The sequence below is a fragment of the Xenopus tropicalis genome, chromosome 5, assembly GCF_000004195.4.
Source record: "Xenopus tropicalis strain Nigerian chromosome 5, UCB_Xtro_10.0, whole genome shotgun sequence".
In the NCBI taxonomy this organism is placed as follows: domain Eukaryota; kingdom Metazoa; phylum Chordata; class Amphibia; order Anura; family Pipidae; genus Xenopus; species Xenopus tropicalis.
In genome coordinates, this window is record NC_030681.2 from 92,305,407 (window position 1) to 92,321,044 (window position 15,638).

The window sequence follows — 15,638 nt, forward strand, 5'->3', positions numbered from 1 at the left end:
TTAACTTTTTTGCTAAAATGTCCTTGTGGTATGCTATATGTGGGTAAAACCATCAGACTGGTCAAGTCAAAATTAATAAGAATAAGAATTCCATTTGAAATTATAAGACCAATACGCACACTGATCACCTAGTTTTGAGCCAACATGAATCAGTTACGTTAGAGATAGTAAACCTACACACAGAGAGGACCTCCTCTGCGGTAAACTCTTACTTGGTAGGGAAACCATGTGGGCAGTGAAGCTAGATTGCAGGAAACCTAGAGATATGAACAATCACAACAGTTTAATAAGTTTTCCCATGACTATTATTCTGTATATGCCTGTCTGTCCATAGCCAGCTAGTCTTCAAATCATTATGAAACTCCTGTCATGTAAAGTATAATGTGTTACAGGAGATATGGCTATTTTGCTGGTAATATATAATTAAGGTTCAAATAAGTATATAAAGATTACTTGGGATCTTAATTTATCAACAATATTGCTCACCTGTTTGGCTAAGCTGGGATGTGCTTCTGCTTCTTCGTGATACTATGGCAACTACTTTGGCACTTAGACTGGATCTCCTTTTCTTTCCACCGGTCCCAACCATCCCAACGGCTGTGTCAGACTGACTTCCATCATTGTGTTCCAGTTTGTAAATTTCTCCACTCACACTTGTGCTCTTAGTTATGGCTATCCCTGAAGTACCCATCCGCCTGCTTTGCATTCTGGGTGTAAAGGAACTACAAAAGGGAGAAAAATGCATACTTTAGGGTCCTTTAAAAGGCAATGTAAGCAAACTGTATCTGTGACCATTTCTTTTTTTTTTAGAAGAGTATTTTACACATTAATGTTGTTTTTGCACTTGGAATTGGCTCTTTTAAAATTTTAATACTGAATATTCCATTGATCTCACAGGCTAGAGGGTGGTATACTAGTGGCAGTAGTACATTAAGCATTTTAGCTTTATTATTCTTATCAGATGGTTAAACAGTTAACCATGCCAGTGTTCACGCCACATTATAATTAAAGTTATTAAAGGCCCAAAGCAAATACAGTTAAACAGCAATCGACCATAGCAATTGCTCTTAACTAAAGGAAAACCTATGCTACTATAGACTTTTTAAATCTCTATTTCTTGTGTCCTTGTGTTCTGTCTGCAATAGGCCATGCCCATGCTAATTTCTTGTAAAGGGAAACAAAACATTAGGAGGGCTGTGGAAGGTGCTAAATTAAAATCACGGTGAGTGTGACAATGACAAATGAGGTAAGATAAAAGCTGAGAACACAGTGGCTATAATACAACCAAACAGTTGTTTAATCTGTGACTTAGCTACCCCAGACTTAGCCATCCCAGAGGGTGGCCAAATAACATTGTTATTTTTGTTCTGACAGTCAAACAAGAAGTTAGAAGGAGTTGTGCTAAACTCTCACCAACCTGCAAAGAAGGGGCAGACAAGTAATATTTCAGTTTGAACAGATCAGATCAAAACAACCCAAATGATCAAAATCATCCAGACTGCTTGAAATCTGGGAATGTATGGGCACATTAAAACTGCCAGCTAAGCTTCATATTTGCCAACATCCAGTTTTTGCCATCATCCTGCCATCCATGTGCTACAGAATTTATCCAACCATTCTTTTTTTATTCCCCACACCTAACACCTGTGTTCTTATTTGTGTACCCACCCATTATCTCCCATTGTATTCTTCCTATTCTACTCCCCTTCCCATGCCCCTCATAACCCTTTCCCTTGTGAGGGAGATTAATATATTGTGGCAAGTTTCTGTGAAAACAAATCATATTAGGATAAAAAACAGACACATTCTCCAGACAACAGTTCTGACCTAAGGCTAATCATTTGCAAAGGTGATTGTTTTAACTCATTAATAAACATAACCATTTGCCTATACATTGCCTATGCTAAAAATATCTTACTGTGAGCTATTAAGTAAGACTAGAATTCGGCACACTAGGGAGGGAAGATACATTTCTTTCTTTATCATAACACTGTATTTGTATATGTTACAAATCATAGACGCTTGTCTTTACAAAGCACTGGAGGGATGAGCATTTAGAATGATAGGCTTTAAAATGATGCTTAGTATTTACACATTATAAAGTATGTATGGTAGACTGTTGCAGAGAAATGCATTTTTATTGCCACACTAAAATATTATAGAGAGATATGTGGCAAATGCAAAACCAAATTTGTGGAGGGTCATTATAAAAACATGGAGAAGAATTGAAAGAGCACTTAGGGAAGCAAGAGAGTGCCCTTGGTCAATGTTCTCTCTAATCTGCTCATAGATGCACACACAAATTTTGAGGCCAGCGCACAAACAAATTGTGGTGAGCAAAAAGATATTTGTGTGAAAACACTTCATTTTGTATTTAGTATGACCTGAGCACACAGTTCTTAAAGGGGACCTGTCACCCTAAGAAATAACTCCAAATTATTTTCTATATTGTTAGTTGAGCAAAATAAACTTTACTTACTCTATATAAATAATATAAATATTATTTCCTTCCGTCTTGGAATTACTCAATCACAGCAAGCAGGCAGGCACCATTTTGTGGACACTGTTATGAAGGCAAGCTTTGTATCATGCCAAAATCTTGTTTATGTGCCAGAATGGGGGACCAGATGCCCAGGTCCATGCACTGGCTACACAATTAGATGGTTAGGAGGGAAGGGAAAAGTGAGATGTGCAGTGACATCTAGGTAGTGCTGAATGGAAAGCTAAAGTTATTGTCTGCTCCACCTCTATGCCTAAGGCATAGAGGCGGGGCAAGCTATATATGATTGACAGCTGGGATTTTTAATTGCCTTCATAATGGGTTTGGATGTGTTAATATAAAAATGAACTTGGGTTTCATATTTAATTTGAAAAGGACTTTTGTTATACAGCTTTTTATATCTGGGTGACAGGTCCTCTTTAAATACGTTACACAAGTTTTAAATGCACACACAAAAGAATTTTTGCACATATTGCCCTTGGTGCTCATTCTCCTGGGTCTGGCTGCACCTTGTTTGAGATATAGGGGCTGATTTACTAAGCCACGAATCCGAATGGGAAAAATTCAGATTGGAAACGAACATTTTGCGCCTTTTTCGCGATTTTTTTAGTCACCGTTACGACTTTTTCGTAAATTGCAGCGACTTTTTCGTAGCCGTTACGACTTGCACGTATATTGTCGCGACTTTTTCGTATTGAGCGCTCGTAAAACTTTCAGACTTTGCATGATTTTGGAAGCCTCCCATAGGACTCAATGGCACTCTACAGCTCCAACCTGGCCCAAGGAAAGTCAAGATACTGAAGCTTGAATGAATACGAAACTTTCGTACTCGGTGTGATGGCTACGGAAAAGTCGCGACAATTTGTGCAAGTCGTAACGGCTATGAAAAAGTCGCGACAATTTACGAAAAAATCGCAAAATACCGATCATTAAAAAAAAAACCGCATTCGGACACTTTTCGGACGTTCGTGCCCCATGGAGTACAGGATCGGTGGGTGCAGTCCAGCCCAGGCCATACCAAGATACAAGTAGTAATATACTTGTTAAAGCCAGGGAAATATTAAAGGATAAGACAGAAATGGACAACAAACCCCTTTGCAAATAGGCCAGTCAAACCTCTGGATGTGTTCAACATGGAGTGTAGGGGAGCTCATAACAGGATAGCAGTAAATATGAGGGTCAGAGTGGTATTAAGTTATTCTATCAATACCCCCTTCCCATCAAATGCCAATATTTAAATTTGACTTGGCTCATTATAATTTACTTTTTAGGCCCATTAAGACCTTAACACGGCACTGGCTAAATATGGCCACTATGGATACAACAGAGGTCAACAATATAAAAAAAATTCATGACATGGATCTGATAAAATTTGTAGAAGATGACAGCATACATTAATGTTACAGAGATAAAGAATGTGTTAACAACATTACATATACTACTTAAACAGTAAGCATATGTGTCCTGTAAGCTTGTGTTAACAGAGTTTAGCAACTCAGAGCATTACAAGATATTTATCAACAACCAATTAGCTTACATGTGTTTAGTATTATACAGAACGGACAAACATTACTAATGTATATGATATATTGTGCACTCAGTTCACCATTAAAAATAAATTTGAAAAACACAACAGTAATTAAACAATAAACCAAATTTGTATATGGGCAGGGGGACATGTGATGGATTTTTTAAGGACATTAAAAGCAAACCCCCAAGAGACCTATGGCACACTCCATACATGTGTATCTGCACACATTAACAGGACTTGAATCTGCCAGTGCACAAATAGAGCAGATTTTGACAATGTGTGCACTGACAATTCCAATCCTGCCAAAGCACATAGATATGGAGTTGAGGGGGGATGAATTAATGTTTCTTTTTTTTAATGTATGTTTTGTCAGCTCTGTCACCTTTTGCAACCTCTTTCTCACTATGTTCCTTTGTGAAGTGCTGGATTGTGGGACTTGAACTCCCTCTCTTTTCTATAGTGGGAGGTGCCCAGATTCACTGTTAAATTGAGGGACTTTAATTCCCAGTACCAAAACTACCACTTCACAATGAAACAAGGTGCGTTCGGTGGAGAACGGGACCCTGCAACCAAAGATAGACTATAATGATTTCCTTTCCATGTGTTCAATGTATAAAAAATACATTTATATAAAATTTTGAAAGTTCTGAAAGTGTTCATATGAAAAATGGGGTTATATTTACCCTTCAGTGAGATTATTTAACAGAGTGAATGACATAAGTTAAAGGGCACCTATTATACAAACCTCCAGCTAAGAGGGAGCTACGGCTGGGCCAAATTCCCTTGGTGCCTAAGGCAACCCATCCTGGATCCTGTGCACCCCTACCGCCTAGTGCTTGCGAGCATGCGCGGATATTTTTATTCACATACAGAGCAGTGGGGAGAGGTCTCCATTGCTCCATATGGGAACAAAATAGCTAAATTTTGGTGCGGCGGGACGGCATGCCACCCTAGTCCTGGGCCTTTGCGGCCTCGCCACAAATCCGTGCCTGGCTGATGAGCAGGGGGTAGAGGGGCCAGAGAGAGAGCAAGAGAATTGCTAAAACTGATTCACCAGGACACTGAACTAGGGGAGCACAGGCAGAAGAGGTACATGCCCAGCGCCTCCGCCCCCAGTGTACACTAGGCACGTGCCTCTTCTGCCTACCCCTAGTTCTGGCTATGTTTAGGGCTATGCCATCCGCATTGTGAGGGAGCACCTTGTGCAGGTTGCCCTTTAAAAATGTAGAGGAAACAACACAAAAACTGTTGTAAATAATGTTATAAAACCCTTACATGCTTAGAAACAGAAAACTGTTAACTAAACTGGAAGTGAAAAAACAATATGCATTTACATATTTAAAGAAAATACAGTATCAGTACAACTGAAGATACACTAAGGCAGGGGTCGGGAACCTTATTGACTGAGAGAGCCATAAACACCACATATTTTAAAATGTAATTCCGTGAGAGCCATACAATGGCCAACGGGAGCTAGGCCGAAGGCCGCGGATGCTGTGGGGCAAGGTAGGGTGGGTGTCATCTTTAGCTGTTCAATATGGCTTGTTAGTGGTATAACTAGAGGGCTACCTAGCACAGTGCACAGTTGGCTTCTCTTTGTAGCCCCAACAGAGACATACTGGCCACATTTTATTTTCAATTCAAGCGTGACAGGTTTCTGCTCCAATGTCCCTCTCAGTTCCCTGGGCCCTGGTTCAAGTGCAACCCGGTAAGGATGCCGGACGCGGAGGAGGGCATGGCCTGCGCTTGGCGGATAGAAGATGTGTTCTAAGGCATAGAACATGTCTTCTATCCGCTAAGCGCAGGCCACGCTCCACGTTATTTTTTTTTATTAAAGATTTGGCAGGGAGCCAGATGCAGTCATCAAAAGAGCCACATCTGGCTCCCGAGCCGTAGGTTCCCTACCCCTGCACTAAAGGGACTATTCATTACTATTGATTCAAGTACGATTGAGTCTGAATGCTAAAAATTCGTTTTAGAACTGTGCGTATTTTCTGCTATTTTTTTCGTTAAAATTTGTACTTTGCAATAATTTGTGTGACAAAATTGTATTCCTATGGGAGGCTTCCAAAATCATGCACTGAAGGATAAAAGAAAGTTTATTGTGCCATTTACGATCGGTTGGATACGAAAATTTCAGAACTTTCGGATCATACCACAATATTTTCGCACTTTTAAATGTCCGAAATTCGGACTTTGATAAATGGGCCCCTATGTGTATACCACCTTATAGATTTTGTGAAAAAGTGCAAGAGAACTAAGGGGTGCATGCATTACTTATTTCTGAGCTCCATTTAAAAAAAATAGCACATATTTTCTTGCTGCCAATTTAGGTTCTGCGAACACAGCACCCTACCTGTGTATTGTGTGTCATAACTGTGCTAACTGTACAAAAACAATATATTATTATTATTCTGACAAATGTAACTTGGTTAAAAATGTCTGTCTACACCAAACTACCAGACTGCAAAGGTATGCTTAAGGAAGCAACTTATATGACATTTCTAAAAATTGCCTAAAATTATTGCAGTTTGCTGCATTTATCTCATACAGTTTATGACATAAATGAACAGAAACATAAAAAACACCCTAAATATGAACTTCAGGGGCAGGGCAGGATTTCGTTTCTGGCTGCCCTGAGGCCAGCATCCTCCAGCGCCCATACCTGCCCCCCTCTGCCCCCTCTGTGTACTCTCCAGCCTATCCAATGCCTGTGTGATGAAATGAATGGCATCCCTCCCCAGTTCCAGCACTGGTTCTCAGTCAAGTTTATGTTGGAAAGTGCACATTCTGACAAATGCAACTTGGTTAAAAATGTCTTCCAGCACTGGTTCTCAGTCAAGTTTATGTTGCTGAGTAAGTGCCAGACTTATGCATACATCACACAAAATGCTCTCATGCCCTGAAGCAGTGTCGGACTGGCCCACCAGGATACCAGGAAATCTCCCGGTGGGCCCAGGGTTCGGTGGGCCCTCCTGCTCCTAACCATTTGGCCTACTTCATGGTCATTCCCTATTTCTGAATGGGAACAATGAGGAGAAATACATGGAAGGATAGATGCTAGCATGTAAATAAGAGAGACTTGGAGAATAAAGTGGTTAATTGAGGAAAAATAGTTTGGAGAGTGGGCCCATGATCTAAGGTTTTCTGGTGGCCCCTGGGGTCCCAGTCCGACACTGCCCTGAAGAACGTAAGACTAATGGAAGTTTTGTTACACAAGTATAAACCAAACTCTGTTAAAAATAGTTGACTCACCATAGTCTCCTGCGGGGGCGTTCAGATTGCTCTGACATAAAGCTTGTGCTACTGAGACGTGAGGCACTACTGGTACGGGAAATGGCTGACACATCACTGACATCACTATCAGACGATTTGGCTGAGACGTTGTCACAACTTCTGTACTGATCTCTGTGTGTGTTATACTGGAGACAGAAGAAGATATATTGTGTTTATATATGGTTAAACATTTCAGGTTAGTGCAATCCTAGTTCATGATCTTTATGTTCTCTAACTTAGATAAGTCACTAAATATTTTTTCTTACTTACTGATGCATTTAAAAAATTCCAAAACTGTAGCTTTTTAACATCTATGGATGCATTTCTGTCTTTCTAGCCTGCTTTCTGGCAACCAGAACGCTCAGATTTATCAAAATTCGAGTTTGTGAAAATAAAATGCAGGTGTGAAAAAAATATCTGTGGCAAAACTTGTGCAACTTTTCTTCTTGAATGTTAGGTTATTTAAAGGAGAAAGAAAGGTAAAAACTAAGTTAGCTTTATTAGAAAGGTCTATGTAAATACAGCCATAAGCACTCACAGAAATGCTGCACTGACTTCTCTGTCAAGAGTTGTGCCAGAGACACAGCAGCTCTCTACTCTCGCCTGCTCCCACCTCCCTCAAAAATGCTAAGAACTCAGCAGGAATGTGGATCTGAGCCAAACAGCAGGAAGCTGACTCATAGGGGCTGATTTACTAATCCACGAATCCGAATGGGAAAAATTTGGATTGGAAACAAACATTTTGCGACTTTTTTGTATTTTTGCGATTTTTACGTCACCGTTACGACTTTTTCGTAAATTGTCGCAACTTTTTCGTAGCCGTTACGACTTGCGCGAATTGTCGCGACTTTTTCGTAGCCGTTACAATTTGCTTGTATATTGTCGCGACTTTTTCATATTGAGCGCTCGTAAACGGGGGGTAAAACTTTCAGACTTTGCATGATTTTGGAAGCCTCCCATAGGACTCAATAGCACTCTGCAGCTCCAACCTGGCCCAAGGAAAGTCTCCCATATGGCTCATTAGCACTCTGCAGCTCCAGCCTGGCCCAAGGAAAGTCACGATACTGAAGCTTGAATTAATCCGAAACTTTCGTGCTTGTCGCGATGGCTGCGAAAAAGTCATGACAATTTACGAAAAAGTCGTAACGGCTACGACAATTTACGCAAAATACAGATCATTACGAAAAAACGCATTCGGACGCTTTTCGGACGTTCGTGGATTAGTAAATGTGCCCCATAGTCTTACTAACTAAGCATGTTCCCTTGGTCTGGGTCTCGGTGCAGGAGGAAGGCATTATGGGAACTACACAGCTCAGCGTTTTTTCTTCCTGGCTTCTGATCATCTGAACAGGTGAAATATGGGGAGACTTACGGGCACTATTGAGAGACCTGAAGGTATGCCTGCAGCTTTATTAGCCTTTCCTTCTCCTTTAAGAAAAAATATGTAACAGAATATTCATGAAAATATTCATTTTGTCTCAATAAAAAAGTTGCACACTGGCGTGAACCACACTGTTCCATTTATTATCAGTAAGGGCCAAAAAACTTTAATGTATTAATAACTGGGAAAATAAATAAAGCTGTGAGAAACAATTCTCCATTGACTTCTATTGATCCGTGCCAGCTTTTACGCGCCAAGTTTTTTCTGGCAACTTTTTGAGGATTCTTTCTTTAATAAACACAGACTATTCGTGATTCTTAAGAATATTCTTAAATATATTTGCATTTCTGTTTTACACTATGTTTTTTTCTCGAATAGTGAAAAAAACCACAAACTATCAATGAAATGCTTTACATATATATACATTTATTTATACACACACAGACACACATATATATATATATATATATAGCAAGGAAGAGATCCGCACTCACAGTACTTATAAGTATTATCACACTAGACTTTTTAAAACTGTGAAAAAGGCTAGTGTGATAGCCGAAACTTTAGTCTTCTCACAATAAACATTATTTTTTTCTTTGTAAGTACTGTGAGTGTGAATCTCTTTCTTGCTATACATATATACAGTATATATATATATATATATTTATATATATATATACGATGCGTAGATTCAGCACTCCTAAGCGTAGTCCATAGACCCGGGTGCTACCAACAGACCTGTCGTGTAATGTATTTACTATAATAAAAGTTATGTTATTATCAGTCCTTATTAATGTCTGCACTCCAAAGCTTATAGCTTAGCTGGGTGCACAGCCAAAGTTAAGTATTCAATAATAAATAATAAATATTCTGCGGCCAGCACACACTTAAAATTTGTCAAAAGTTTATTTACAACATATTGTTCATTGAGAGGAAACCAACTATATTTGGAAGAAGTTTACCTTACTTGGCCTAGTAGCCAGCATAATACTTTGCACCTCTACACAGTGTTTGTTACAGTCTGCACTGAATTATGGCACTTGCAGTCCCAGTATATAGAACCATATTCACATATAGGCACCAAGGGTGTAAGCTTTTGGGGGGCAGCCTTTGGGCCAGAGAGCTTCTGCAGATATATGGGTCCAAAATTGGGGGGGGGGGGGGGGGGGGTAGGGGGTTTGATGTGCAACATGGCGCGTATGATGTGACTTGTACAGAAGTTACGTCACACAGCACTGGAAGTGACCTCACTTCCACAATTTGGGGGGGGGGGGGTTATTTAGGTCTGGTGCTTATATTTATATTCCATAAAAATATAGGAAGGCTGGTATTTCTTTGTAGAAATAGTGGCAACCCTAGCCACAGCTTCAGCTTATTTTGGGCGCACCAGTCAGCAGATCTATAGTGAATAAGGAACGACTCTAAAATGAAGAGAGAGGTCCTTACAAAACCATCAACCAAAACTATAATTAAAGAGAAAATATAACCCCTTTTTGAGCTGAGCTCATTCAAGTGAACTCATGAAAAATTTAAAAATAATAGATAAATATAAATGGTTTTTTTTCAGATTTTCCAGATTGAAAGGAAAATATGAAATGTTATTCTGTAAGAAGGAATATGTTCCTTGCCCTCTCTAATTTCCTAGAGAACCTGTGCACCACCCACTATTAAAAGCAGAATGGCTTAATTTTCCTGAATCCATCACTTCACAGTAGAACAAGGTAAGAGGGAATCCATTATACTGTGAATCTAAGGAATCTTGGGAAATGGTTCTTATGAGTATCATGGCTTCCTTTCAATCTGTGTAACCGGTACTTTTGTGTAAATAAAATACATTTATATTTATTTTGGGAAGCGTTTAAATACCTTTCTTATATAAGCCAAACTACAAAAAAAACTCGAGCTAAAAGGTGACTGAAGTTTACAAAATTACACATTGCCTAGTAAAGATATAGTTAAAAAACACTATAATAAAAAACTGAGGGTCAGCTTTTGGCAGCAAACACTGCTTGTATACAGCTAAGTAAATAAGAGTAGTGGTGGAAAAACAGTTTAATTTAATCTGCGAACATTTATAGCCAGTTTTCTGCTTGTATATTTCTTTTGTAGACATTATGCTTTCTCCCAAGGGTCTAATTTTAGGTCAGCCTTGCGTATAAAGTTGCTAGACATCTATGATCCCTTTATATATATATATAACAACACTGCAGCCTGATCATTTTTCACACAAAAATGAAAGACATAAGAAAATAAATCTCTCTCCCCTTTTTTTTTTTCCTAGTCTGTTAAAAGTTTATTGTGATAAAAATCGCTGATTATACCTATACACACAGCTACAGAAGGAGGTGCATTCTAAAATATTTCCTGTTACAATAAGAAACTGTGGATATAAGGCTCATTTTACAAACACAGCATAGTGTTTCTTAACACGTTTCTTTATTCCATGCATTTCTTAATTCCATCATGATTGCAGCCACGAGCTGAACTGCATCAGCAACAACTGCCTGTGTTGCGCCAAAACATGCGCTATCTTGTGAATCATCTTGTCAATCAATTTGCAACTAACCTTTTTTAAAGAGGGTTTGGCATGACTTTTGCATCAATAACAAAAGCATGTTTGGGCACCTTTTGGGTACCTTTTATTAATGCCAATGTCAATACGCAGGTAACTTTATGTCCATTTTCCCTTGCATATTGAATTTTCTAAATAATTCATTTGTAATTTTCTAAATAATTCATTTGTAATGTTGGTGAGGTTGCTCATTGTATTTTGAGCCACAGCCAATATATTTAATAAATGGGTGCTGCTCAAGCCATTGTTTATTATTTATCAGTATTCCTTGAGATAACACAGTATTGTGCACAGAAACTTTATTAGCTACATTTCAAGAATAAGAGTTTATTGGCATCATAGGCAGGATATAGTGCTTGCACTGCTAATGAAGCACTATGATCAATGAGCTCTTACTTTTATGTCATTAATGGACATCCATATATAGTAGATTCTCGTGGTACCACATTAATTCAAATTAAAGCCTAGTATTCATGTCAGCATTGGCACACAAAGTGCTGACACAGACATTAATTATGAATAATTATTTTCTTTTGTTGTTTTCCATTAGCTTCTGTGAAGCTGATAATGGCTCAGCTCTAAAGGTGGCCATACATGTACCAATTTCGATCTTTTCTGCAACCAGCATTCATTCTTTTCATTGATGTTCAGGGATGAATCGTCAGACATGGAGGTAGAAACAATAGGGGTTCTACCTCCACCTGACAATTCAGCCCTAAATGCAGATTTTGCTTGGGCGCCTTCAAAGGCGCCCAATCAAAATCTTTTGTCCTGCCTGATCAACGATGACAACCGATATGCAAAGCTTTTGTGATATTGGTTGGCTTGTTGATATACCATACATGCACCGAAAATCGATAATAACGGTGTGTGTATGGCCAGCTTTAGGCTGTCCCTTTCCTAGTTTGCCCTTTTCTCCCATTCTGTTTGGTCACCTTCCAATTATGTTATAATCTCTTTATGAGTCGTCAGAAATGAATTTAACTATATACATTACTCTCATATGTACACAATAAAGTTTATTTTAAGTGAAATGGTCACTGAAATAAAAAACACACAAATTATGATTGTTTAATATGTTAATTTCATTTTTTGTTGCACTTTTTTAAATTTAAAGCAATACTGACACTATATAAAACTGCTGCCAATGTAATTTTTATATGGTATCATGAATTGCTCTTGGGGTTGACCCAGGGGGGGGACCCAAGGGGGGGACCCAAGGGTTTTCCATCTTAAAATCTTTTCTGTGGTACACCTCCCCAAACTTTCTGTTTTGGCTCACTTAAGACACTGGGATGCTGATTTATTTATTTTCAAGGTTTTTTTCCCATTGCAATAAAATGGGAAATTAAATAAACTTATATTCAGAAGTTGTATGCAGCAATTTTTAAAGTTTTTACAATTTTTTAAAATTGTAACAGTGTGTTTCTCTTAACTTGTATTTGACTTATTCACATCAGCTACATACTACTTTTACTATGTAGGTTACTAGTAGCCTAAGCATGCTGTATTTTATCCCTGATGCTGCTAAACCTTTAGCTCTCGCATCTACACAATATACAGTACCATGCCATATAGAATTAGCACACATCTCACTTGAGAAGAACATCATTCTTAATAAGTAATAAACTGCATTGAATATTTTAAAATATTGAATTGCCAATGGAATGCTAAGTAGGGTGTGATCAATACACAGAGTTGCAATGATGGTTTACTGCATTATTAAACAAACAAATATATACTGGAAATAACATTTTTAATATTGTGGGTGGTGAGCATTAATTTATACAGGTATGGGATCCCTTATCCAGAAACCCGTTATCCAGAAAGTTCTAAATTACGGAGAGGCCATCTCCTATAGACTCCATTATAAGCAAATAATTCTAATTTTAAAAAATGATTTCCTTTTCTCTGTAATAATAAAACAGTACCTTGTACTAGATCCCAACTAAGATATAATTAATCCTTATTGGAGGCAAAACAATCCTAGTGGGTTTATTCAATTTTTTAATGATTTTTAGAAGATTTAAGCTATGGAGATCCAAATTACGAAAAGATCCCTTATCCGGAAAACCCCAGGTCCCAAGCATTCTGGATAACAGGTCCCATACCTGTACTTATAATTTATAAAGAGCTACACATGATAAAACTAGCGGATTCGACTTAATAACCAGAAATCTATTTTGTGAATCCAGATTTTACATTTTGTACCTGTTCTCTTTAAACATCAAAAAGTTGATTCACTATATTTTTTAAAATTTATTCCCGTTTATAAAAACAGTTTGGCAGCTGGCTTCTACATGATTCATATACATCCTTAGGCATTTGTCTTGCACAAGTGACCACAGTATCTGGACTATCTCTCTATTTATATAAATATATGTACTGGTATGTGGAAACTATTTCCCAGAAGATACCAATTTTTTTGCCAGTAGCCTTGGACAAAATAACTACAGGGGACATAGCAAAGTATATGTATATTTGGTCTGATGTTGCTCAATTTATTTATTTAAAAATTATATTATTGTTGATAAAATTCAATATAATTGTTATCAAGGAGAGGCCTATATGCAGTACAGGTATGAGACCTGTTATCCACAATGCTTGGGATTTGGGGGATTCTGGATAAAGGATCTTTCTGTAATCTGGATCCCCATACCTTAAGTCTACTAAAAAATAACATAAACATTTAATAAACCCAATAGGGTTGTTTGGATTCCAATAAGGATTAATTATATCATAGTACAAGGTTCTGTTTTATTATTACAGAGAAAAAGGAAATCATTTTTTAAAATTTGAATTATCTGCTTATAATGGAGATATCATATCCCATATAGAAAATGATCTTATGATAATGTCAGCTTACATTTTCTTAATTTGCTGTGGAATATAACCCATTTAACCTCATGTATGTGGTCTCTTTTCCTACTATTTACCATATAGTGAAAGCAGCTTGAAAAATATTTAAGCTGTATGGTTATCTCTCATACAGGAACCTAGACACTTTAATCTCATATCTACAAAATGCACTTTCCTAAAGAAAAGCCCCAATAAGACTGATACATAGAAAAAGTGTTCATTCAGCTGAAACAAAAACCAAAAATCTATGCCATGCCCCAGTGGGAATTTTTTTTTTAATTATTTTATAGCTTGCACCAGTGCATAGTGCAACAAAACTTCAGACTAAAACCTTTATTTATGCACCCCTAAAAATGCCACCTTCAAGCAGGTCTGAAGAAAACTTGCACTGTAGTAACTCTCTGAAAGAAAAATATGACTTTGAGAAAATAAAGTTTTGATTCTTATACAGTATATGCACCCCTCTATTTATGCATCACAACAGCATGATTAGGTTCAGATATACTCTGACATCACATAATAGCTGATGACTTCCATAAAATTCTTTCCCATCAATGATTTAAAGCACATGCATAACTTGAATAGATACCCTTAATGCATTTCCTTACATTATTGGCATTGTGGGGGTTTTAGTACAAGCCCCTCTGAAATACAGGTTTACTGTATTATTTCTTGTATTTTATAGGGGCTCTGTAAAAGGTATGGGGTATAGGGGAAAGTACCTTCTGCAACATCAAAAATGGCAGAACATATCTGCCAAACTTCCATGCAAAAAAATCTTATTGTTTCTTGGATGACAGGACAGTAATTATATAGGTTAAAGCAGACTAAGAGCTGCCAGGAGATATTCGCTTTTTTATATGCCAAAGAAACATTACGTAACACACACTGCCATGTCTATGCACTCAGAAAGAAATGATTGCTATATGTAATACAGTAAAATTACCTTAGTATATTGCTCTCGTTCCTGTTCTTGACTTGAACTAGAACCAGCTATTTGCTTATACCGTTGAACTTTTATCTTCATCTGTCTTGTACGTTCTTCCATCGATAAATTTGCTGTAAAATATAGTTAAAACATCTGAAAGTTAATTTCATTAATGTTAACTTTAACATTACATTTAAGTACATTTTGAAACAGGAATGCGATATGTACTCCTACAAATAAAATATAAACAATTGCCTGGTTTCATTTGTGCTGCATAAAAATGGTATATAACTCTCGTGGATTTTAAAAAAAGTTCTATTTTTACGAAAGGAGTTTTTCCATTCCGTTTTCCGTTACATGAAAGGAATTTTTCAGTTCTTTGACTTGATGCCTGTTTCTGACTTCTGAATGCTGCCACTCCTGACCTGTGCCTGAATCCTTACTGAAAGCTTTAACAATTCAGATACTTCAGCTTTGGTTTAATCTGTTTTCCTGCCTATTCAGACTTACAACGCAATACATTTGGGCAATGGACTGTTTTGTGAAAGCACTGGCATTTTTAAATGCATGAGTAGCCCGGACACTATTTTT

General features: G+C 37.7%; 1 protein-coding gene across 18 annotated transcripts in view; it reads right to left on the reverse strand.

Annotated features, from left to right (window-relative positions):
* rims1 (regulating synaptic membrane exocytosis 1) overlaps window positions 1-15,638 on the reverse strand; it is a 198,829-nt gene that overhangs the window by 38,765 nt on the left and 144,426 nt on the right. For 15 of the 18 annotated variants that reach the window (XM_031901435.1, XM_031901443.1, XM_031901429.1 and 12 more), the window contains 3 exon segments: window positions 15,066-15,178; window positions 7,287-7,453; window positions 487-722 (listed from right to left, as the gene is read on the reverse strand). The exons of the other annotated variants lie outside the window; for them this stretch is intronic. In XM_031901435.1, the coding sequence (XP_031757295.1) occupies window positions 487-722; window positions 7,287-7,453; window positions 15,066-15,178 (516 nt within the window). 18 annotated transcript variants of the gene reach the window in all.